General features: G+C 55.0%; 1 protein-coding gene across 4 annotated transcripts in view; it reads left to right on the top strand.

The window, feature by feature from the left end:
- PEBP4 (phosphatidylethanolamine binding protein 4) overlaps positions 1–26,063 on the top strand; it is a 95,047-nt gene that overhangs the window by 45,099 nt on the left and 23,885 nt on the right. For 2 of the 4 annotated variants that reach the window (XM_054225099.1, XM_054225101.1), the window contains exon 4: positions 1,407–1,505. The exons of the other annotated variants lie outside the window; for them this stretch is intronic. In XM_054225099.1, coding sequence (XP_054081074.1) covers positions 1,407–1,505 — 99 coding nt within the window. The remainder of the gene's footprint in view (positions 1–1,406; positions 1,506–26,063) is intronic. 4 annotated transcript variants of the gene reach the window in all.

Genomic DNA, 26,063 nt, shown 5'->3' with positions numbered 1-26,063 from the left:
TGGCAGCTCTGCTGTGAGGTCCTGAGCTTCGGCCTCGCCAGGTGTCATCCTCACAGCCCCTTTTCCACGCACACGCATAGCGTAAATCCCTCGGGATGCAGATGGATTGAGCCGGGCTGGGATTACTGCAGCGGGCCAGCGGCACCTCCAGCGAGGAGGTTGCATGACTTGGAGATTATTTATTTTCTTTTCACAACTGTTGCAAGCTGGTTGCTAAATGGGTTGAAATCCCTGTTTTCTGGTTAAACTGGTGGTGTTTCAGAGGGCGGGGGCTGAGCCATGCAGGGCTGCAAAGGGGCTACGGGGGAAAACTCTGGGGATGGCAACGCCGCGGGGGTTGCTTTGCCCAGTTTGCCCCAACCAAGGCTTGGGAAATAAAGTGAAATGTTGTCTCTTTGGGTGGGAATCATCTGGCTAAATCCCATTCCCGCTCCCGGCGTTGACGAAACCTCGTCCCGCAGGCGGGCTGGAGCAGAGCCGGGCACCGCTGGCGAGCTGACAGATGCACCTGGAGGTTTTATTAGGCTATAGATCCCTTAATCTGGGTGCTTGCAGGATAAACTGGCGCCTGAGGTCCTGCCAAATCCCCGGAGATCCGCGGGTTTTCTATCCGCAGCCTCCAGAGGTCACTTCAAACCCAGCTCCATCCTCAGGGGGACCAAAATAATCCGCCTTGTCTCCTAGCGCCGGGGGCACCCATGGGTGCTGGACCCCCTCGGTGTGGGCTATGAGGGATGCTGGAGGGCTGAGCCAGCGTCGTCCATGACTCCTTCTCTCTTTGCCCGGTTGCCATCACTCAGCAGAGGTTGCCCAAACCCCCGGCTGCGCGGTGAAGCAGCGGCTTTGCCTTCTTGCACCATCCCCGGCCCATTTTTAGGTTGATTTGGGGTTTGTTCAGGAAAACTTCACCCTGGCAGAGGCTGGGGCATTCGGCCCGTCCTCGGCCACCACCCTGGGGATGGAGCTGGATTTAAATCCCGAAAATATCCCGTCTGTCCCCCCGCTTCCTTCTCCCAGGGATCGCAACCCTCTGCAGAAAGTGCCCCGCGCTGCGGTGGGTCGTGGTTAGAGGATGGCTGGCAGAGCGGGGGGAATCCTCTTTGGTGCCTTTTATTTGGCGGTGGCAGAAAAACCCTCTTCTTCCTCTATTTGAAGAGATTTCGACGGCCGGGAGGAAATGGTCCTGAGTGGGTTTTTGCCCCCCGCCTCCCCCCCGACGCCTGTCCGTCACTCGCTTCTCCATGCGTTTTGCGATGCAACCGTCGAAGCGCGCGCGCGTGGGGAAACATGAAAAAAAAATATAAATTTGGGGGGGGGGGGGGGGGGCCGCTCGAAATTTCTCCTGGCTCGCACGCCCCTGGTCCCCCCACACCGTGCCCATGGCCACCTCCTCTCCTCTCTTGCAGAGCAAGAAGTATGTGCTGGTGCTGGTGGACCCCGACGCTCCCAGCAGAGCCAACCCCTGGAGCCGTTTCTGGAGGCACTGGCTGGTCACCGACATCCCAGTGAGTCCCCCACTTTATCTGTCTCGGGGTCGCCGGCAGCTCGGGGCTGCCCCCGAACACCGGGAGCCGTCGGGTCTTCCCACCCCGGGGGTGGGTGGGTGGGTTTAGATTCCCACGGGATGCGCATCTCGCCGGGTACGGCGGCGTCTCGGCGAAATCCCCAAGGATGAGCGTTTTGCGAGAGAAATGGCAACGGTGCTGGGCGTGTAGGTAGGGGAGCGTTTCCTGGGGCTATATAGAGCCCAGCTGGTCCAAAAATATTGCTGGGTTGGGGTTTTTTTTGGTTGTGGGTTTTTTTTTTTTTTTTGCTTCGTCTTTTTTTTTTTTTCCCCCTAAGGAAATGCTGAAAAAAAACAACAACCCACTTTGAAAACTCCCTACCACCAGTTTTCTCTGCTTAGACAACCCGTCGTTTCAAACATTCCCTTGCTGCCCTTTATTTTTATTTTCTCTAATTTTTTTTTTCAGTTAAAAAAACAGTTTTGGTGAAAATCTCACCAAATTTTTCTTCTTTTTTTTTTTTTTTTTTTTTTTTGGGGGGGTGAAAAAAGCGTTTCCAGCAAACGGAGAAAGGGGGGAAATGGGTTTGGGCTGAATTCCTGGTGCTTCCCGTGGCCAAGGGACAGACGGACAAGCCCGTACCCTGCCATGGGGCATTGCTCCCGACCTCTCCCAGTACATCACTGGTTTGCTTCCAAAACGATTTTGGGAAATCAATTTGTTCCGCTCCCGCTCGCTTTTATCTTTTAAAAAGATAGGTGTTTCAGCCCTGAATCAATCTAACTAATAATCTTAGTACTAAAGTCTAATTAAGATATCAATTAATTTGCAGCATGCATTTAACAAGAAATATCTCGTCATTCTCCTCTATTATTCTCGGAAATTACTGCTAAGGGCTTTTTTGTACAGATACCTTAATTAGACTTTTTATTGTTAATGGGAATATTGAGCAAATTAAAATTGGATATTAATACTTCCCATGAATTTCATAATTGCCTGAAAAATATAAAGCGTTCAGAATAATTGCGGAGATTTGTGTACAGGGCTTGGGTTTTGGGGTTTTTTTATTTTTTTTTAAATCCTTCGCAGAAACCCTTCTGCATTTCTAACAACAGGGTCCTGAAAGTCTCTCATTAATTTTAATATTTACTAAACGCAAAGAAGCCCAAGCTCTTGTTTTCCCTTCTGTACACAGATCCTTCTGAGGCGTTCGGTACTGCTAATTATTGTGGTTTTCTTTTCTTTTTTCTTTTCTTTTCTTTTCTTTTCTTTTCTTTTCTTTTCTTTTCTTTTCTTTTCTTTTCTTTTCTTTTCTTTTCTTTTCTTTTCTTTTCTTTTCTTTTCTTTTCTTTTCTTTTCTTTTCTTTTCTTTTCTTTTCTTTTCTTTTCTTTTCTTTTCTTTTTTCTTTGAGTATAAGATCATTTAAGCAAAGAAGGGAAACGCGGGATTAAAACCAGTTCTCCAGTGCAAATGGAAGGTGGTTTTCCCCTGGTATCTGGGCAGCTCAGTTTGCGGTATAAAAGGTCAGGAATCTCCTTGCCAGGCCACCCAGGAGGGGGAAAAAGGAGATTTTTGGGAAGGCGAAGGCCTTTCCCATCTCTGCCAGGGATGGGGCTGACGCCAACCCCAACCATTCCTTGAGCTTTCTTATCACCAGATAAATATATTTATATACATAGATGAGCAGGGAGTCGGGCTTGATGATCCTTATGGGTCCCTTCCAACTTGAGATATTAGATGATTCCGTGATATATTATATATAAAATACATACATTGGCATGATAGATACATTCTAGAAATAGATCTAATGATGTGATCTAGGTATTATATATAAAATACATATAGTGGCATGATATATATGAATATATCTAATGATGTGATCTAGATATTATATATAAAATACATATATTGGCATGATATACGTATGTTATATGAAGATATCTAATGATGTGATCTATATCTCTCATTTAGCTGTCTAATGTGTGCGTATATATACCCAAATCTCACGTATACACACATATACATACGTATAAATCTCCGCGGCACTATGCGACACCACCAAACCCATCGTCATCCTCGCCGGGCACCGGGACAAACTCATCTTGCCCCAGCCCTGAGGTCGGTCCCCGTTGCCAGGGAGGTGGTCCCAACATCCCAGAGCTTTCCCAAAAGCCGGAGTTTTCCCAAAGCCCCAGCCCCAAAATCGCTTCTGCGAAGCCGGCGGCTCCCCGGGCTGAGCCACATGGTGTCTCGTTGAAATGCAGATCGTTTGGGGGGTACATGGAAGTCTTGGCTGCGAGGAGCTTCAGCTGACAGGCTTATTTGCACACTGGCTCTAAAATAACCGTGTAGGCTTTACATGACACCTTCTGTTGCTTTGGTGCAGAGAGGGGCTTTCGTGTGCCTTCCTCCGGGAGGGACGGGGTGGCCGGTGCCATGGGTGGGGGCTGCATCATGCTGGCACCGCCCCAGCATCGCCCCAGCATCTCCCCCGCATTACCCCAGCATCACCCCGGCATCTCCCCGGCATTGCCCCAGCGTCACCCTGGCATCACCGCAGCATCTCCCCACCATCATCCTGGCATCGTCCTGTTATCAGCCCAGCGTCGCCCCAGCGTTGCCCCAGCATCACCCCACCGTTGCCCAGCATCACCCCAGCATCATCCCGGCATCACCCCAGCTTCTTCCCAGCATCTTCCCAGCATTGCCCCAGCATCTTCCTAGCATCTTCCCAGCATCGCCCCAGCATCATCCCAGCTTCTTCCCAGCATCTTCCCAGCATCATCCCAGCACCTTCCCAGCATTGTTCCAGCATTATCCCAGCATCCTCCTAGCATTGCCCCAGCATCTTCCCAGCGTCTTCCCAGCATCACGCCAGCTTCTTCCCACCATTTCCCCGGCATCATCCCAGCATCACCCCACCATTACCCAGCATCGCCCAGCATCATCCCAGCATCATCCCGGCATCATCCCAGCATCTTCCCAGCATTTCCCCAGCACTTCCCAGCATCACGCCAGCATCTTCCCACCATTTCCCCGGCATCATCCCAGCATCACCCCACCATTGCCCGGCATTGCCCAGCATCATCCCGGCATCATCCCGGCATCTTCCCAGCATCTTCCCAGCATTTCCCCAGCGTCTTCCCAGCATCACGCCAGCATCTTCCCAGCATCACGCCAGCATCTTCCTAGCATCTTCCCAGCATCACCCAGCATCATCCCAGCACCTTCCCAGCATTGTTCCAACATCATCCCAGCATCACCCCACCATTGCCCAGCATCGCCCAGCATCATCCCGGCATCATCCCGGCATCATCCCCAGCATCTTCCCAGCATCTTCCCAGCATTTCCCCAGCGTCTTCCCAGCATCTTCCCAGCATCTTCCCAGCATTTCCCCAGCGTCTTCCCAGCATCTTCCCAGCACCTTCCCAGCATCTTCCCAGCATCATCCCAGCATTGCCCCAGCATCACCCTGGCATCACTGCAGCATCTTCCCAGCATCGCCCTGGCATCTTCCCAGTATCACCCCAACATCACGCCGGCATCACCCTGGCATCACCCCAGCCTCATCCCAGCATTGCCCCAGCATCTCCCCAGCACCTCTTTGCCGTGCCCAAGGTTTGGAGGGCAGCGGCTCTGGCAGCTCTAAGTGCCACCGTGGGTGCTGCAGTACCTTGGCACGCCACCAAGTTTGGGATTCGGCTCGGAATTTGCTTTCCCGGGTGGGGTTTGGGGATGGAGCATCCCAGCCCCGGCCGTGCGGCTCGTGGTTGCTTATCAGCCGCTGCTCCGCTGCTCTGCCGATTGTCAAACACGAGAGATGCTTTCACTCCCATTCAAAATAATTTAAATAAAAATGTTGCTACAAAGTGGAATAATATCTTTTGATGAATGTTTTTAAAGCCCTTTAGGTTTTCATGGTAATTTGCAGTGTAAAATTATTTAGAGATAAGAGCCAAATTAGCTCTTATAGGCGGAGGTCGATATGTCCCGTTATCCATGCAAGCAGTGTTTAAATATAATCAGCCTTTACTCTAATGCAGCATAATTGTTCATTTGAAATAGCTTTTTTTTTTTTTGCCTTTTTTTTTTTTTTTGCTCCATTCAATGAGTCATTAAAATATTCAAAGGATAATGCAGTGAATTGGAAATGAATTTATCACATTATCCTGTATATACTGTAGAGCATCAGGTAACTAGGCAGAGTCGGAACCAGTTTACAGAGAAATCCAGTAAACAAGGCTTTTTCCATTTTGCATTCAGCGGGGGAAAGAAAAAGAAGGGAGAAAATACTGCCCTTCAAATGGAAAGCTTTCCGTCTTTATTCCCCCTCCTTGGGGAGGAGGAAGGGGGAGGGAGAGAGCAGCAAATTTGTACTCCACTAAAGCCTCGCCTGCTTTAACTTTATTTTTATCAAAATATGTTTGTAACAGAAAGTCGTTATGGAAACCAGTTCTGCCAGCCAGGAGAAATCCTGCGCCAGGCTGGAAGGGAGCGGAACCCACCGGGTGCTGCTGCCCTCCCCCGGCACGGCCGGGCTCCCTCCGCCGACCCCTTCCATGGGCAGAGGGTTGGGGAAACTGAGGCAAGGAGCTGGTGGGAGCCCGGTGCGGGGTCAGAGAGGGGAAATCCATCGAGACGGAGTTATCGGGAGCGCCGTTCCCCATCACCCATCCCGTTAAACGCCTTTTCTCCCCACGATGGGTGCGTTGGGCTCCAGCCCACCCGGCCCCAGCGCTGCGGTCGCTCCCGGGGTTTTTGCGGAGCGGGATGGGGTGGTTGCAGGATGGGCGGGTTTGGGCACCGAGGGACCCCAGCATCCCTGCCCGATCCCAGCTGTCCCAGGGCCACCAGTGGTCCTCACCCGCCGCTCCGTCTCCCGCCGTTCCATTTGTGGGAGCGTTTCTCCTTCCCGGCTGATAAACAGGCTCCGGGTTGCAAGTGTCACCATAGAAACAGGTGCTATCTTAAGCAAACAAGGGCTTTATTAACCTTAAAATTTACGGGATTTTTGCATGCTTAGAGGCTGGGAAGGGAGCTGAGGGGTGCCGGCCGCTCGCCCCCCACCCTGCCCCAGCCAGCATCCCCGTCCCCATCCCGAAGGGACACGGGTGTGATGCACTCTGCAGGAAACTTTTCCCCTCCAGCGTGTTGATACAGTCAAGCTCTTCCAAAATGCTCGGATTTATTAAAAATAACAGAGAGGAGCTCTTCACGGCCGGTTGGTTCCGCTCCTCAGCTGCTGGGGGAAGCACCGTACGGACACGTTGGGGATGCTTTTGGAGAACTCGTGCGATCTGGGTGCGTTCGGCTCCATCCAGCCGGGAGAAAAATCTTGTAGGGGCAGGGAATGTTTTTTCCTGGGTTTATTGATGCTAGTGGGGATGAAAAAAATCAGGTTTTGGGTATCCTTCAGGCAGGAGGGATTCCCGTTTTGGGAGATGCCGGAGTGCCCCAACGTCCATCGCCATCCAGCATCCACAGTCCTCGTGTCCCCAAGCTGTGACACCGTGGGATGGCCGTTCCCCACGGCATCGGTGGGATCCGCCGCCTGGCAAGGGAGGAGACGGGGCAGATGTAATAATTCGGTGCCGCTGTATCGTTCCTCCTCGTGGAGCCCTTTCTACTCCGCTTTTTTGGCGATCAAACCGAGGGCTTGAAAGGGAAAGAACAGGGAGAAACGTTGTTCTAATTGATGACTTGGCACCTTGGAATAGTCAGTTCCCCGGTGTGAGTTTCTGTCGCTGCTTGTTAATGAAGCCTTTATTAATAAAAAGGGAAAAAAGAAAAACCTAAGGAAAAACAAAATAAACATAAGGGGTTGCTGCTCGGGTGTAGTTTTCCTCGCACTTTGAGCTTCTTTGGTTCTCTGTAGGCACGTGGAAAGGTCGAGTCCTCCCTAAACACCAGTGGGAACGCTTTTTTGCCGGGATCTGGTGCCAGCCCGTGGGACACGTGTGTCCCCGACGAGGTTTGTGTCGAACAGGTTTCCCGGGAGCGATACCCCAAGTTGAGTCTCAACCCCTATTATTCACGCTCGGCAAACAGATGGGGTTTAATTGCCGTCGCTGTCAGGCTCTCCACAAATACTGTAGGAAAAGGGCTTTTTGGCTAATTGTTTTAAAAGAAAAGTTCAGGAAGGCTGTCTAGAAATGATGGATCAAACGTATTTTAAAGAGCAAACTGTTTATATTACCTTTAAATATAGTCTTTAGTCAACAGCACGAGGAGCAGTGGGTGAATGTACGACTCAATGCTGCCCGAGGGCCTGCGATGCCGCAACAATATGAGAGCAAAAACTTAACTGCTGGGGGAAAAACCGCCACCAAAGCGCAACTGGCCCAAACTGGGGGAGAAAACTGGGTGTCTTGTTGCACGAGGACATGCGTTGGCACGAGCGTGTGTCTTTACACAAGGCCAGGTTGGCGTGGTTGTGTTCAAGGTCAGGTTGGACGGGGCTTTGAGCAACCTGGTCTGGTGGGAGGTGTCCCCAGGGCAGGGGGGTGGAAGGAGATGGTTTTTAAGGTCCTTTCCAACCCAAACCATTCTATGGGTCTATGGTGGCGTGTCTTTGCATGAGCATGTAGGTTTGCACAAGGCCATCAGAGAATCGTCCAGGTAGGAAGGGACCTTTCAGATCATCGAGTCCAACCATCAACCCAACGCTGCCTGAACCACCACTGACCCATGTCCCTCAGCACCACGTCTGCCCGGCTTTCAAATCCCTCCAGGGATGGCGACTCTACCACTGCCCTGGACAGCCTGTTCTGATGATTGACAACCCTTTCACTGAAGAAATTTTTCCCAATATCTATCTTAAACCTCCCCTGGTGCAACTTGAGGCCGTTTCCTCTTGTCCCATGGCCGGTTCCTTGGGCCGCCCTGGCTACCCCCTCCTTTCAGGGAGCTGTGGAGAGCGAGAAGGTCTCCCCTCAGCCTCCTCTTCTCCAGGCTGAACACCCCCAGCTCCCTCAGCCGCTCCTCACTGGACTTGTGCCCTCCATTGTCACAGCCACGTCCCCATCCCCAGGTTGGCCACCGTGTCTCACCCCCTTCCAGCCTGCATGAACCCACCGCAGCTGCTCATGCAGCCGGGAAAACCCCTCTCCCTGCCTTTCTTTTCCCACTCTTGATGCAATGGCACGACTGTGGCAAACCTCGGTGCCGGCAGGGGGTTCGTGCCGGGAGGAGCCCAGCCCGTCCTTGGTCCGCCCTTTGTCACCGTGGTCCGACAGCCCTGGGGTGCTCCATCCCTTCCCGTGCTCTGCCGGGGGGGATTTGGGTCTGCAAACCCCCGCTGTGCAAGAGGGTCGAACCCACTGCTGCATCCCTGAAAACCCTGGATTTCTCACCCCATGCGAGCTGCTGCTTGGGCTTATTCTCGCCTGCCTTGTAATTAAAGCTCCCAGGTAATTACCCTCCCAAACCCCCTGAAAAGCTGCCGTTAAGTGATTCCCGCTGGGACACGGCAAGTGCTGAACCTGCACCAGGGCTCTGCTGCGCCTTGGGGAGCAGCCACCCCACAACCACGCCATCGCGGGGACCGAGCACACCCTTTTCCTTGCTTTTTGGGGCCGGCAGGAAAGGGGGGAAAACCCCCGGGTACCCCAAAACCTCCAGCCTGTCCCTGCCCTCGCCCCCGGCGATGCGGCACCTTCCCCTTCTGCACAGGCGCTGCCGCGCTGGGGATGACAGGCTCTGCACAGACGTGCCTTCTATGATTATTATCATTATATTGCCAAGGATCCATGATGAGCGAGATGATTACGGCGGCTCCAAAGGTGCTCTGGGAAGCAGGGGCTGCCGGCAGCGAGATGCTCGCTGTCTTTTTTTTTTTCCCCCCTCAGCCCCATCCTGCGGACGCTCTCGGCTTTGCCTCAGGCCCTGCCATTGCGTAGGGATGAATTTCGGGTGAGACCGCCGCGCTAAAGCATTCCGCATCCAGAAACCCGTCTCTTTTCGGGGTTAGTTGGGACGTTTTCGTGTGCAAGGCACACGCGGGTTGTTGCGCTCGCCGGGAGTTGGTCCCTCTGCCTTCGTCTCCGCAGCAGGTACCGTCGTGATGCAGATGGGAATTAAAGTTTTTTCCTCGACGCTTCTATTTCATTTAACATGCAAAGGCTAATAATTTGTCACAATTCAATAAAGCGGAGGTTACAAACACTCTCGCTGCTGTTTATTTAAACGATGGTTTGTTAATTAGCTCCTCTTAACGAGGAGAGAATAAATCAGATAAAACGTACCGAAACGGTACGGAGATATTTTTGCAGATTAACTTCATTTTCCAGCTGAGATGTTCCCGGCAGCCAGGCACTCACTGGCTCCATCCCAACCACGTCCCAAGCCGTGGGACAGGATTCCGTGTGGGGAGGCACCGGGCTGATGCTCTGCCTCGTCGCGTCTCGCTCACTTTGGGTCCAAAAAGGACTTTTCCGGCTCTTTTCTGCTGCTGGGCTCTGTCCCTCCAGCCTGGCCATGGCGGACCCTACGGCACGCCAGGATTCCCTCTGGTTCTGCCCACCGCTTGTTTAATCTAAGAAAATTAGGGGGAAAAATAAGAATTAGGTCAAGGATAAAGTTGTGCCCATGCAGTTAGGAGTTGGGGGCAGGTTCAGCCCTCACCGTCAGCCAGAGCCGAGCTCTGATTTCTTTGCAAGGAGTGCTCAGCTCCCGTCGGCATCGTGTGCCCGCCACCCCGGGGATATTTCATATATAGTCTAGAAATAACGTGTCCGGGGATGGGATTTCTTGGGATTTCTTGCAAAACTCTTGGCCGCATCCTCCTATTGAGCATCCCGGGACCCCCGCGGCGGTGGCCGGAGGAGAACGTCGGGACCATCCGTGCGCTCGCGGGGTCTACCTTGCGGAAGAGACGCTAATCAATGATTAATCGGGCATGTGTGGCTGTGTGGGAGCGATTTGTGTTGGAGGAGGGAACTCCTACAGCACCCCGGTCATGAATCATTTGAAAGGCAAATTTGTGCAGTTACCAAGGGAACGGAAGAAAGGAAGGGACTTCCCTTGCCGAAATGACTCGCGCTCTGATGCGGCTGAGAAAATCGCTCCAAAAAAAAAAAAAAAAAAAAAAAAAAAAAAAAGGGGGAAAAAAAAAAAGAGAGTCGAAGCTGTGACTAAGCAGCAGAAGTTATGTAAAGCGCTCGCTGGGAAGTGCAGGGGAGGGACAGCACATCCTGCTGCTGCCCACGGCGGTGGCGGGGGGCGGCCGCCGGCCCCCTTCTCGCCTCCCCGGGGAGCGGGGGCGAAGCCGCGGCGGCTGGGCTGCTCCTCGCCTCTCGCCCTTGCTCGGGCAGGTGCTTAAAAAGCTTGGGCAACCCACCTTGGTGCCCTCCCTGGAGTGGGGGCATCGCTCCTGGAGCGGGGTGCCCTCGCCGGAGTGGGGCAGCATCCCTGGACCGGGAGCTGGTACCTGCATCCCTCACCTCTCGGTGCCCCCAGGTGCTGCAGCCAGCATCGCGCAGGGACAGCGGCCCTGATCCGGCCGAGGGGGGGACAACTCGCAGGTTTAGGGGATGCTGTGCCCTGCGGCGCTGCCGTCGCCGCGTGGAGCTGGGCTGTTTCCATAGGGAATGGGAAGGGGGACGCAGGAAACGGTGCCGCAAACTTCTCCGCGGGGCTCTCGGTGATGCTCCCGACAGCGGCCAATTCGGCACGTCTCTGCCGGGGCCAAGGTTGGGCTCGTGGCCGAGGGTGGGATCCTCTGCTCTGCTCTCCGTGGGAGCTCGGGAAAGGGCTGGATACTCATTTTGGGGCCTGGAATCCCAATTTAATGGTGCTCACTCTAATTTAGGGATGCTCATCCAAAGGGCACGTGTTAAGGTGGAGGCACCAACTGGCTCCTCCATGGCAAGGGGATGCGCGAGGCACAAACAGGCACCTGAAAAACTCAGAAATCTGGTTTCCCTCTGAAAATGGGACCCCCGGGGGCTGTGCAAGGGGGAGCCGCAAAGACCAGGGGTGCCGCGGCAGAGAAATCCGCAGCAGCCTGTCGGCAGCTCCCCAGCAGCGCGCCGGGAAGATGCTTGGGATCTTTCCAGCTTCCGCCTGGGAGCCCCCGAGCCCGGCGGGGAGCCGCAATATCTCCCGAAAAGGGAATGCAGAGGCAGCTGCACGGTGAAGGAAAACCCTCTCCCTGCCCTCCCCTGGTGCCACAGACAACCGGTGTCTGAGCGATTAGTCACCGCGCTAGCGCCGAGGCTTCCCTCCTCCACAGCGGAGCCTGTCCCCCCACACAGGCAAGCCAGCTGAATGCTTAATTGGAGTTCCTCACACCTACCGGGGTGTAGCCTTAAACGAAGTGACAGCGCGATCAAAGCGCTGGAGTCAGACCCTGGGAGCTGCGGGTTGCTATGGAGTTTGCTGGCTTCTGATTTTTAAAAGAAAGGGGGAAAAAAAAAACCCACACAACCCTATATATATATATATATACATACATATATATATATATATACACACACACACACACATATATGTAGCAATCCCAAAGCTGAGGATGCTGCTGGCAGAGCAGCGCGGTCAGGGAGGACGCAGGGCTGGTCCCTGGGGGGGGTCTGCGCCTCCATGGGGGTGCTCTGCCCTAAAAACATGCTTTCTGCCCCATAAAGCTGACAGCAAAGCCGAAGGAGGTTCGGTAGTGGTTAAAAAACCCTGCAAAGCTCCCGCGTCCCGTATGGGAAGGGTATAGGAAAACTCACGCCTGCATCCCGTGCACGGGGAGAGGGTGGGAAAGCTCCGTGTGGCAGGGAGCATCCCGCGGGACCCAGCCGAGTCTTTTTGCTCCTTAATTAATTTTGGAGCCGTCTCGGGTGCATCGAGAAAGTCATCCGGGGACCGTGTCCCTGGGGTGGGAGCGTTGTCCCTGCGCCGGCCCCCGCGGCCGGGTGAGCTCGCCCGGAGGTGGCAGGGCTGGAGTTTGACCAAAGGATTAATTTATTTATTTTTTTTTCTGCCTGGAATTTACAGTGAGGATTTTAAGCTGATTAAAGCTGGTTTCTCATCCCGCCGCTGTCCGGTTTGATCAGCCAGGGGATGGTGCAGCCTCGGGAACCCCGGAGATGGGGATGCCCGTGTCCCCCCACCCAGTAGCACCCCATCACCCATCACCTACAGCTTCTTCTTCCTCCAAAAGATGCTTGGGCTCAACTTTCAGAAAGTCTTAAATTTCAGCGAGTGGGTAGCGGGACCTGAGCCCCCGACGCTGCCCATCGCCTGGGGGAGGGTGGATTTCGCTCAGGAGAGGGAAATTACAGCTTCATTCCCGTCAGGAACAACTTCTCTTCCCCAAAACAGTGGCGCCGTGCAGGAGGGAAACAGGATATCGTTTGTGGTTTCGTGAAAAAGTTGTCTTTTTTTTTTTTTTTTTTTTTTTCTCGTTCTTGTCGCTTTGGGTTCTATTTAAAATTTGGGTATTTTGAGACGGAAAGTTATTTCAAAAGGGTAAAAACGCATCGAGTTCCAGAAAATGGTGAAAACAGCTCGATAGTGCTTTTTTTATTGGTTTGTTTTTTTGGAAACACCGTTCTCCCCCCAGATCCCCCCCGGCTCGGTGCTGTGGCTGGTGCAGGATTTGACCTCATCCTGCTCCATCCTTCCCTCCCTCCGGTGCTGCGCGAGGGAGCATCCCCGCTACCAAAATGCCGTTTTTTCCCCCCAAATCTCTCCGCCGGCCGGTGGCAGGGCTGCACCCGGGGGGATTTGCCCGACCCCAAAGATCCCCGGCGTGGGCAGGGACGATCGTTGCAGCCCCATCGATCCCGTCTGCCCCAGCGAAAGGGCCCTTCGTCGATAAAAGCATCAACTCTCGCGGGGCGCTGCCGGCGGGCTTAAAAAGATCATCTCGCCACGAGGGCTTTTGCTTCCCGCCGATTAATTAGTGCCTCCTAAATGAGTGGGAAAGGAGGTGGCCGGTAAATGCGAGAGCAATTAAATCCGCAGCTCCCGCACCTCTCCGACCCGGCTCCCGAGGCATCGATCTCGCTCGGCAGCCTCCGGGGAAGCGTTGGGGTGGGTTGAGCCGGGATCGCATCCCTCGAGAATTAGGGGGGGGGGAAAAAAGGTTTTTCCCAAGCTGGGATCCGTTTCTGCCTTTCCGGGCAGGCGCAGCCGGCCTGCTCTCCTCTTCCCTCTAAAACGCAATGGTTTTATTCCCCGCTGGTTCTGAACGAGGGCCGGAACAAGGTAGGAGAGCGAGGAAAACCCTCCGCTGGCTTCCCTTGATGAACTGAGCTAATTTCTCTCTTAATGGTTAGCTACTGAGCTGAATGTGAGGCTTTCCTCCTGCACAGCAAACCCTCTCCCACACACAGACAAATAGGCTGAATATTTAATTGGAATTCCTCACACCTACAGGGTAAAGCCTTGTCAGTAGAAATATAGCCCATCGCCAGCTGGCATCCCCGCACGCCACCCACCTCATCTCTTAAAAAGAAATCCCTCCCCGTCCTCCCCCTTTCGCCGCACACCCACGGGCCTCCCCCCCGCCCCAACCCCGTCCGCGGGAGGATGCTGCCCTCCCGATGCTGCCCCCCGCTCCCCGGGGTGCCCTCTCGGGGGGGGACGGGGATGCTGTGGGAGGGTGGCCCGGCGGAGCTTGTCCCAACGGCACGCCACGGTGCCAGGGGAGACGCTCGTCCCCCATCATCTGCTGCTCCGCTGGAGCAGCCCGGATGGAGCTGCTGGGGCAAGACCTCCCCTTCCCCCGGGGACAGTGGGGACCCCAACGCGGTGCCAGGCTGGTGGCAGGGGACCGAGAGCAGCAGAGGGCACTGCCGGCCCGCCCGCACCTTGCCCTGCCCGTGCCCGAGTGATGAAATGCCAGGCGAAGGGTTGCCCAACGCTCGGGGAGGGCAGGCAGCATCCCTGGGGGAGGTGGTTGGCAGGGGGGTGTGTGACCCCCTGCCCCTCGTTTGCAAGCCCTGGAGCCTCCCAGGAGGGAAGGCCACTGTGCCCGCTCCCGAAAATGACTTTTCCCTTCCCTATGCTGTGCTGGCCAGCGTGGGATGTAACCCCATGGCATCGAGTGATGGGGATGCGGGAGCTGATGCCCTGCCTGCAAGATGCCCGCATCCCAGTGGGCAGAGGATGCTCTGGGGCTCTGGGCTCTCCCTCTCCCTCCAGCCCGGAGGAGTCCCCCAATTCAGATTTTCCAGGGATGGCTGATGCAGGACGAGGAGGGAGGTACCCTATGTCCTCCCTGTGTGCCAGGGAGTACCCGGGTGTGAAGGCACAGCCAAAATCCTAACAAACCAGCCAGAACTTCACCCCTTTTCCTGGAAAAATAAGCGATGGGGCTGTGCGTTCCCAGACGGACCACATGTGTGTGCGCGCGCACATGAGTAGTTGAAGGTTTGGGGAGCCCCACGTTGCTGGGCATGATGGCAGGGCAGAGATGGGCTGCTTGAGAGGGGGATGCTGAACCCCGTTTCGGGATGCTCCTGCCTGACCGCCCCGATTTGGGACCACCACGGGGATCGCCGGCTCGGTGCTGGGGGTGATGGCAGCTGCTGTTGATGATTCTGCCTGCTCTGCCCATCTCTGCCCAAGGGTCTGCCAGAGTCCTGCATCCCTGGGCACCGAGGCAGAGCATCCCTGGGCAGCCGGGCTCGGCCCCCAGCGAAAGGGCTCTTCCCCAGGGATGCAGAGCCCCCAGTGCCCATGGAGGAGGAGGAGGAGGAGGGCAGCAGGTGGTGACCCCCATGAGCAGGGGCAGATGGCACCGTACATTACCTTTTGTGCCGGTGGGCTCTGCCGGCGAGGGGAGCGTTTGTATTCCCCTTCATCCCTCCAATATCACCTTTGATTCCTGATGGAACTGCTCTTTTCGCATCCCTCGTCTTTCCCCTTTTTTTTGCTCTTTCTCCCTCGCTCCTTCTCCTCGTACCTCTCTCATCCCAGGTTTCAAAGACACCCCCCCCTCCATCCCCTGCAGGGACCTGCCACCATCTGCGGTTTTCTTTCCCTTTCTTGTTTTTTCTTTTTTTTTTTTTTTTTTTTAAAGTTTCCCCGTGTCTTTGTCTTAACGAGCCAGGTTAAATATTCTGTAATCAGTGTAATAATACACCTGGACTCGTTCGTGAGATATCTGCCTTTTGTACTGCGACAGGACATTAATAGTAATTATTCTGCTTTGTAATTGGAGCTTTAAATACTAATTCAAACAGCCAGAGGAAAACCAATTAGTGCTAATTTATCTCTATGTGTTTTGGAGAGCCTGTGTCTGTCATACTGTGAAGAAATAGGTTGGTAATTAGTACAGTTGGGTGGTAGATAGAAGTAATTATCAGATTCTTTCATGTTCTTTAAAGGAAAAAAAAAAAAATCTAAAGGCTGCATGACTCTTCCTTTCCAAGGAAGTTTGCACCTCGAAGGACGGCAGCGCGTGGTCCCGGAGCTTGTGGGCACCTTGTGCTGTACGAAGTGATGGCTGTTCCTGGGGTCGGGAGGCTTCGGGGACAGCCTTGCGCACTGGGTTTGGCTCGGGCAGGGGTAGCGGGGTGTCCTCGCAGAATCACGGAATGGCCGGGGTGGGAAGGGACCTCTGGAGATCCCCTCGTCCCACCCCCGGCCAGAGCAGGGTCACCCAGAGCAGGTGGCACAGGGACGCCTCCAGGCGGGTTTGGGATGTCTCCAGAGACGGAGACTCCCCCACCTCTCTGGGCAGCCTGTGCCAGGGCTCTGCCACCCTCACAGCAAAGAAGTTCCTCCTCGTCTTGAGATGGAACTTCCCACGGTCAAGTTTGTGCCTGTTACCCCTTGTCCTGTCCCTGGGCACCACTGAGAAGAGCCTGGCCCCGTCCTCCTGACACCCCCCTTGAAGTATTGATCAGCGTTGATAAGATCCCCCCTCAGTCAGCTTTTTTCCAGACTGAAGAGCCCCAAATCCCTCAGCCTTTCCCCATCAGAGAGATGTTCCTGTCCCCTCATCCTCTTGGTGGCCCTTTGCTGTCCCCTCTCCAGCAGTTCCCTGTCCTTCTGGAACCGGGGAGCCCAGAACTGGACCCAATGCTCCAGCTGGGGCCTCCCTGGGGCAGAGCAGAGGGGGAGGATGACCTCCCTCCACCTGCTGGCCACGGTCTTCTTGATGCCCCCCAGGATGCCATTGGCCTTCTTGGCCACAAGGGCACAAGGGCTGGGAGGCAGTGAGGGGGACTGACATGCAGGGGATGGCCGGGGGACACGGGTGACAGGGTTGTTGGTTGGCTGGAGGAGCTGCACCTTTGAGGGTGGCCGGAGGAACGCTCTTCACCGCCCGGGCATTGCCCTGGGCAACGAGCCCTGCGCCCTGCGCTCCAACCGTGCTGGCCTGGTGTGAGCTCATCTGAGCTCCACCATGTGGGTTTGAGCCGTACCCTGTGCGTTTGAGCCAAAAGCTACACATTCGAATCCTACCCTATGTGTTTGAGCCGTACCCTATGCCTTTGAGCTGTACCCTATGTATTTGAGCCATACCCTATGCATTTGAGCCATACCCTATCATTTGAGCTGTACCCTATGCATTTGAGCTGTACCCTATGCATTTGAGCTGTACCCCACATGTTTGAGCCATACTCTATGTTTGAGCCGTACCCCATTTGTTTGAGCCGTACCCTACGCATTTGAGCCATACTCTATGCATTTGAGTCATACACTATGCATTTGAGACGTACCCTATACGTTTGAGCTGTACCCTATGCATTTGAGCTGTACCCTACACATTTGAGCCATATGCTGTGCATTTGAGCCATACCCTACACGTTTGAGCCGTATCCTATGCGTTTGAGCCATACGCTATGCGTTTGAGCTGTACCCTATGTGTATGAATCCTATCCTATGCATTTGAGCTGTACCCTATGCGTTTGAGCCGTACCCTATGTGTATGAATCCTATCCTATGCATTTGAGCTGTACCCTATGCGTTTGAGCCGTATCCTATGCGTTTGAGCTGTACCCTATGCGTTTGAGCCGTACCCTATGTGTATGAATCCTATCCTATGCATTTGAGCTGTACCCTATGCGTTTGAGCCGTATCCTATGCGTTTGAGCTGTACCCTATGCGTTTGAGCTGTACCCTATGTGTATGAATCCTATCCTATGCATTTGAGCCACACTCTCTGTGTTTGAGCTGTACTCGATGCATTTGAGCCGTGCCCCATGTTTTTGAGCCGTACCCTATGCATTTGAGCCGTGCCCTACTCTTTCGAGCCGTACCCTATGTGCATGAATCCTACCCTGTGCGTTCGAGCCATAACCCTTGTTTATGAACCCTCCCCTCTGCTTTTGAGCTGGACCCGATATGCTTGAGTCTTGCCTTACCTTGTGTGCTGGACCTAGACCCTATGGATATGAGCCAGACCCTAGGTGTATGAGCCATACCTTGTGCGTTTGAGGCAGACCCTATGCATTTGAGCCGTGTCCTATGTGTTGGAGCCAAAACCCGTGCGTTCAAATCCTGCCCTATGCATATGAATCCTCCCCTGTGCGTCTCAAACGTACCTGATGGATTTGAGCCATATCCTACCCTACGTTTTTGAGCCGTACTTTCTGTTTTTGAGCCAGACCCTATGCATTTGAGCCAGATTTGAGCTGTCTCTTATGTGTTTGAGACAAACCCTATGTGTTGGAGCCAAAACCTATGCGTTCAAGTCCAGTCCTACGTGTATCAATCCTCCCCTGTGTGACTGAAACGTACCTTATGGATTTCAACCATACCCTACCGTATGTTTTGAGCTGTACTTTGTGGTTTTGAGCCGGACCCTATGCATTTGAGCCGGACCCTATGCGTTTGAGCTGTATGCTATGTGTTTGAGCCATACCCTATGTGTTGGAGCCAAAACCCGTGCGTTCAAATCCTGCCCTATGCATATGAATCCTCCCCTGTGCGTCTCAAACGTACCTTATGGATTTGAGCCATATCCTACCCTATGGTTTTGGGCCGTACTTCGTTTTTTCTGCGCCATACCCTCTGCGTTTGAGCCATACCCTATAAGTTTGAGCCAAAACCTATGCGTTCATAATCCTCCCCTGTACGTTTGAATCCTCCCCTGTTTATGGAGCCTCTCCTGTGCAAACTCTATACGTTTGAGCCATACCTTGTGTATTTGAGCAAGACCCTATGCATTTGAGCCAGACCCTACGTGTATGAGCCATACCTTCTCCACTGGCCATACCCTGTGCATCTGGGGGGGACATCGGCGGTGGCCAAACGGCCACTGTCCTCATCGTCTCCCCCTGGCACTGTCCCTTTGCTGCCCAGGAGGAAGCAGCATGTTCCTCGAGGACGCCGGGCCTCGCCACATGCTGCTCTTTTATTATTTTTTTTTCCCCCCCTCTTATTGGATAAGAGGATCTCGAGGTTTTCTGCGCAGGGAGGATTTGGTTTGCGGTTACTCGGATCTCCCCCCTCCCCGCTTCCATGTCGTGCTATTAAAAAAATAAATAATGCATGGAGTAGTTGTTCACCCCATCAGGATGTCGGGCCGAGCCAGACCAGGAGTGCAGCGGGATCTGCAGGAATTCATTAATGGCCCATTCTGTATTTCCTTTTCTCTTTAAAAACCCGGCGGAGTTACCTTGGTAATAATAAAGTGCCACGATTCCGGGAGGGAGGGAACAGATTCTTATTTTGATGAAACGGATTTCTCCTCCCTCCCCTCCTTGCCCCTTTTATCCCTGCCAATTTAAAATTTTTGTTTAGGGGGGAAAAAAAAAGAAAAATTATAAGCAAAAGCTAATGATGGAAAAAAGCACCTTTTTTTCAAGGGAGGGGAGAAAATGCCATTGGAAGTCTTCTATGCGAAGAGATGCCGGGGGGCACAGCATATCAAAGAAAATATAATACACCCAGGTTAAAACTAATGATTGCCATATAATTAGATGTGAACCATTGTGCTATAAATGTGTATTCTTCAGCGTGCTGTGATTTTACTGTAAAAGAGAGAGAGAGAGTGAGCGCAAGAGAAAGAAAGACAGAAAAACACAGAACCCAGCAACATACTATAAAAAGCACTCTGTTGACTTTTCTGCTGTTTAGTATTCCTTGCCCGTACTCCCCCGGGAGTATGTAATTAGTGCTTTATGAAGAGTGCATTTAAAGCAGTTTAATATTCACCTCATTCAGTCTGAAACAATGTGATCACTGCTTAGACAAATCACTGCTCCTTACTGACATCCTCTGTCAGTACATTACCTCTGAAAAGACCTTTCAAGAGGCTTGGATGTTAATTAGTTGTCTATCATGTATAAACAGAGCAGTGAGCAGAAGGGCTGCACCAGGCCAAAGACACGGAGGGAAATACTGGAAATACCTTTTTTTTTTTTTCTTTTTTTCTTTTTTTCTCCCTCCCCCCTTTAATGAAAATTCCTGGCTTTCTCGTCCCCCGCTCCCCGCTTTGCTGGCGCTTGGCTGAGTTTTGGCGTGGCCTGGAGTGGAGCCTGGGTTTCCCTGCCCTGCTGGGTGCTCTCCCCGGGGATGCCGAGCCAGCCTGGCCCTGCGGCTCTCCGCTGCCCTGGCTCTGTGGGAGAGGGGCTGCCGGACCCCGGCCGGCCCGTGGAGCATCCTCCGCTCTAGCCGGGCACCTGCTGAGCTGTTCCTCCTGCTCCCCCAAGTGTGAGCATCCCAGCCGACATCCCGGCCTGCATCCCAGTGCTACGTCCTGGTCCTCGCATCCCAGTGCTCCATCCCGGCCCTGCATTCCAGCCCTGTATCCCAGTGCTACTTCCCAACCCTGCATCCCGGTGCTTTATCCCAACCCTGCATCCCAATCCTGTATCCTGGTCCTTGTAACCCAATGCTACGTCCCAACCCTGCATCCCAGTCCTACATCCCAGTCCTTGCATCCCAGTGCTACATCCCAACCCTGCATCCTGGCCTGCATCCCAGCCCTATATCCCTGTGCTACATCCCAACCCTGCATTCCAGTCCTATATCCTGGTCCTTGCACCCCAATGCTACCTCCCAACCCTGCATCCCAAACGCTGCATTCCACTCCTATATCCTGGTCCTTGCATCCCAATGCTACATCCTAACCCCGCGCCCCAGTCCCATATCCCTGTCCTTGCATCCCAGTGCTACATCCTAACCCTGCATCCCTGTGCTTTATCCCAACTCTGCATTCCAGTCCTGCATCCCAACCCTGCATCCCAATGCTGCATCACAACCCTGCGTCCCAGTCCTATATCCTGGACCTTGCCTGCCAGTTTGACATCCCAGTCCTATATCCTGGTCCTTGCATCCCAGTGCTACCTCCCAACCCTACATCCCAGTCCTTACATCCCTGAGTTACATCCCAACAGTGCATCCCATCCCTGCATCCTAACCCTGCATTCCTCTGCTATATCCCAGCCCCACATCCCAACCCTGCATCCCAGTACTATATCCTGGTCCTTGTATCCCAATGCTACATCCCAACCCTGCGTCTTGTCCCTACATCCCAAACCCTGCATTCCAGTCCTATATCCTGGTCCTTGTATCCCAATGCTACATCCCAACCCTGCGTCTTGTCCCTACATCCCAAACCCTGCATCCCAGTACTATATCCTGGTCCTTGTATCCCAATGCTACATTCCAACCCTGCGTCTTGTCCCTACATCCCAAACCCTGCATTCCAGTCCTATATCCTGGTCTTTGTATCCCAATGCTACATCCCAACTTTGCATCCCTGTGCTACATCCCAACCCTGCATCACAACTCTACACCCCAGTCCTATATCCTGGTCCCTGCATCCCAGTGCTTCATCCCAACCCTGCATCCCTGTGCTTTATCCTGACCCTGCATCCCACTCCTGCATCCCTATGTTATATCCCAACCTCACATCCCAACCCTGCATCCTGGCCCTGCCTCCCAATGCTACATCCCAACCTTGCATCCCAACCCCCCATCCCAGTGCTACATCCTGGCCCTGTATCCCATCCCTCATCCCGCAGGTGCCTTCCCAAGCAGCCAGGGATACGCAGCTGAATTCCCCTCGGCTGCCGAGCCCTGCGTCGCCTCTCCCTTTGGAAGCGTGAAGCTGCCGCGCTTCGGTGAAGCTGGAAGCGCCCCAGCCTAACGAGCTGGGCGGGATGGGGCAGGGGACCCCCAGTCTCTCACGGCAGCACCTCGCCAGGGTTAGGGATATTCCCACCGGGACACGGGCACGGCGATGCCGTGGGGCTGGGGACGGGACCAGGTGCCTGGAGGCGCGGGAAGGTGCTTTAATCCCAGCGCTGACACCAGTTTAGTGACTGAACACGCTGAACTAGCGCTTCTGCACCTATAAAATGTGGTTACTGACACCCACCCACTTTTCTAACATGCCTGGAAATGAATGGATGGAAAATACTATAGGAAAAGGAAGGATTGCTATTTAAAACGGGGTCTAGCTCAGCAGAGTGGCTTTACCCGGTGCAAAGCCCCGTCGGTTTGCGGCGGCGCTCGCTTTGGGGATGCTGAGAACGGCTCTGGCTGGAAGGGATGCGCCGGCATCGCGACCCTCCGCCGTGGCACCGGCTTGGGATACAGCGGCGGGGACAAGAGATGGTGGGAGACCCGGCTCAGACACCCTTATTGCACCCCGAAGCGGCTCTTTAGCCATTCAAAGAGATTCTTCCCGTTTTCCGTCAGTGGGTGGAACACCTGGCAGATGCCGGCGGCCGCCTCACCCTGCCTGCCCCTGGCTTTATCTGCTCAGGGAAATCCAGCGGATTGGCGGGATGCAGGATGCTCCCCACGCTGCCCGTTGGGCTGCCAGCCCCGAGCCCTCCTTCCCTGGGGCACCTTGTCCTCCATGCGCATCCCCGTGTCCCCTCGGTGTCCCCCTGCGTGTCCCCGTATCCCCTCGCTGGGTGCGGTGGGCACCGTCCCAGGAGCCGGTCCCGGCTCCGCTGGTGGCTCCTCAAGCCCGGCCTCGGCAGCCCGGACGGAGGAGCGGGAGCCACGGGAATCCTATTACCGGCTCCATCTGGCAGGACCCGTTTGCTCACCCGGGCCAAATCCAGCAAATCCAACACTTCCCGGGGCCGGGGTGGCCGCTGGCTCCCCCGCGGAGGCGTTTTAGGGGCAGGCGAGGTCTGACACGGTCCTTTCCCTTGGCCGAGGAGCAGACACCGGCTGTTGCTCACTCTGCCGCCGGGAGCAACAGCCAAGGCTTGAAACCATGGGCGGTTTTGGGTGAGAACCCCCCGCACCCCACGGCCGGGCTCCCCACCGTGCATCCCCATGCACGTCCCCGCGCCGTGGTGGGGACACACGGAGCATCCCCATGGGACACCTTCCCGAGCCTCTCCTCCTGCCTGGCCACCGAGCGGCGGCTCCATACCCTCCAGCCTGGGGTTTTTCCCCCCTTTCTCTCCCTTTTTTTTTTCCACCGGTTTGTTTCCCTGGCTCTCTTAGTCACGAAGGTGAGGCACTGACAGAGACACAGACATCAAAAACAAGAGGTGATGAAACGCCGGGAATAATTAAGTTGCACTAAATCACCAGGCCCCGGTGGCACGCTGCCAAAGCGCTGAGGAAACTGGAGCACGAAGGAGCTGAGTTATTATTAATAATCACCAGCGCCCTCGTGAACAACAACCTATTTTGCACCTCTCTGTACCAAAGGAGTGGGAAGGGAGCAGCTGGCCATAGGGAGCGGGATGGGGAGAGGACCATCAGCACGGGGGACGAGAGACCCAGGTCTCCTTCGTGATGGCTCTGCCGGTGCATGGCGCTGCACGTCCCACCGTGTGAGGATGGAGAATCATGGAATGGTTTGGGTTGGGAGGGACCTTAAAGACCATCTTGTTCCGCCCGGGGGCAGGGACACCTCCCACCAGCCCAGGTTGCTCCAAGCCCCGGCCAACCTGGCCTTGAACCCCTCCAGGGATGGGGCAGCCACAGCTTCTCTGGGCAACCTGGGCCAGGGGCTCACCCCCCTCACAGCAAACAATTCCTTCCCCAGATCTCATCTCAATCTCCCCTCTGTCAGTGTAAAACCCTTCCCCCTCGTCCCATGGCTCCCCTCCCTGCTCCAGAGTCCCTCCCCAGCTCTCCTGGAGCCCCTTTAGGGACTGGCAGGGGCTGGAAGGTCTCCCCGGAGCCTTCTCTTCTCCAGGCTGAACCCCCCCAGCTCTCTCAGCCTGTCCCCACAGCAGAGGGGCTCCAGCCCTCCCAGCATCTCCGGGGCCTCCTCTGTCCCTGCTCCAACAGCTCCGTGTCCTCCCGATGTCCCCAGCGCTGGAGGCAGCACTGCAGGGGGGTGTCCCCGAGCGGAGCAGAGGGGCAGAATCCCCCCCTCTCCCTGCTGCCCACACTGCTGGGGACGCAGCCCAGGCTGCGGGGGGTTTCTGGGCTGCCAGCGCACGTTGATGGCTCCTGTTGAGCTTCTCCTCCACCAACACCCCTGAGTCCTTCTCCTCGGGGCTGCCCTCCAGCCATATGCGGGATATCCACATTTCTCCATCGGCCCGGGCTGGGCTGGCCGTGCTGCCGGCAGCCCAGGGCCAGAGCAAGTCTGCTCCCGCCGCGCATCCTCCCCGCAACCCCGAGCCTTTCGTAAGGGCAGCCTTATCCGCCTGCCATCAGGGCTCATCCTCGCATCGGGCTGCGAGCGAGAGCTCCGGTTCCCAGTGCGTGGGCGAATCCTGCTCGCCCCGGGCCGGGCATTGCACAGCTCCTGCCCCCCTGCCTGCAGCACGCCGGCAACGCGATTCCCTGCCCTGCAACACCCCAGCGGCAGCCCAGAGCGTTCCAAGCCTGCAGCCGGCTTTGCAGGGTGTTTGGGATGTGTTTTCCCTTGCGTCGTTCCAGGCTTTCACCTTTCAAAGCTCTCGGGAAGGTGCTGCTGGGTCTGCAGGACTTGCTGTGTTCGACCCCCCCGCTATGGGTCTCCCCTCGGTTACGTGTGTTAAGGACCGCGGGAAGCCCCCCGGCACCCATTGCTGGTGAAGCTGCTGGGGTAAAGGATGCTCCGGCTCCCACAAGCCTTCCTGGGTACCACTGTGCTTTTTGGGGAGGGAAAAAAGACCTTAGTGCAAAGCCTCCTCCTCCGATGGATGCCGAATCCATGCCTTTACGTTGCCTGGCAGGGCAAGGCTCATTTCGGGGTCTGACCACGCTCGGCTCCATCTCTGAAAGAGCCCGGGCAGGCTCTTTGCAGGGTTTGGGGTTAATTTTGGACGCCACGTGGCCACGGGCCAAGCCCGGGCCCCAGCTCCCGCCGCCGTTCCCACCGGCACACGTTTCGTCACGGGAACCGTCCCAACCTGGTCAAAATCCTCCCTGGCGGGGTAAACGCAACAGTGTCGAAATTTTGGGAGAGCTGTAAATCTAATGTGTTTGTAAAAACTTTAAGCCTCTATCTGCAACATGCAGGTAAACCTTTAATTCCCTGACAATACAGAGCTAACTCCCAGCTAAATCCTTAATTCCCGAGCACTGGAGCCCCGTGAATTCATCTCTCTGCATCCCAGCTCTCGTCTGCAATGAGCAGCATCGCTGCTCGCTGCAGCATCCGCGCTCTTCGGGTGAAATCTCTGTGCTCCCGGCGGAAAAATCCCCGAAAAATAGCTGTGCCCCAGGTTCTGGTGCTCTGAAAGCCCTTTTGCATCCCTTTAAAATAGGAATAAGGACGGCTCCCGCGTCCCCGCAGGGCAGCGTGAGCGCCCGGAGGTTGCAGCGTGCAGGGGGACGGGGACACAGGGAAGGAGCCACCCAAATCCCATGTCCCGCAGCTCCCGGCCAGCTCTCCCTCCTTCTAAAAAAAGGCTGAAACCCTTCCAGCCGATGTGATGTGTTGGAATGAGCCCGTTGTTTGCTCCGGCGGGTGCAAGCGTGGCCGGCATCCGCCGAAAGACTTTTCCCGCAGCCCATCCCCGCGCCATAGGGAGAGGGTGGGGGTGCGGAGAGACCCAGCCGGCAGCAGGGGAGCAGGCGGTGGGGACGCCGAGGGAGCCCGACGGGTTTGGGAGCTCATCGGCGGGATGATGACAGGGCTGGGGATTGCTCCACGCGTTGTACAACGCGGGTCCCAGCCGCCGGGAGAAACAGTTTCCCAACCTGGCCAAACCTGTACCAACGACCACCCTTTCTTAAGCAATTTTCCTGACTCAAGATCCCACCCCGAGTCAGCGGGAGACGGCTCTCTGCTGCCTCTTACAAAACAGCTCCATCCAAACAGGTTTCCCCATTAATCCTTCTTCCAGGGATTAATTTTTCCTCTTTTTTTTTTTTTTTTTTTTTGGCGGGGGGGGAACTCTTTGGGAGAGGGTTTGTTCTTGTGTCAGACCACGGCGCTGCGTTGACATGGCTTGGCTTTCCTCGCCCCGGGGGGGCGGCTGCGGCCAACTGCAGCATCAAGCACACATTAGCCAAAACCACGGCTTTTATAAGAAAAACTTTCCTGAGGCAGGAGGGAAGGGAAAGGCTTTTCTGGGAACTGGGCAAATCCAGGTGAGACACCGTGAGGGATCATCCTGCAGTGCCGGGGGATGGTCGGCCCTTTTTTAATATTGGTGGCCCAAATATTGACCTGGAGCAAATCCAGAGGACGACGCTGTGGTCACCTCCCTTGGATTTGCAGCACTTTTTTAAAGCCGGGGTGGGAC

Source organism: Rissa tridactyla, chromosome 20, assembly GCF_028500815.1.
Source record: "Rissa tridactyla isolate bRisTri1 chromosome 20, bRisTri1.patW.cur.20221130, whole genome shotgun sequence".
Classification (NCBI taxonomy): domain Eukaryota; kingdom Metazoa; phylum Chordata; class Aves; order Charadriiformes; family Laridae; genus Rissa; species Rissa tridactyla.
Note: the sequence above shows the minus strand (reverse complement) of the source record. Positions and strands in the feature narration are given on the sequence as shown.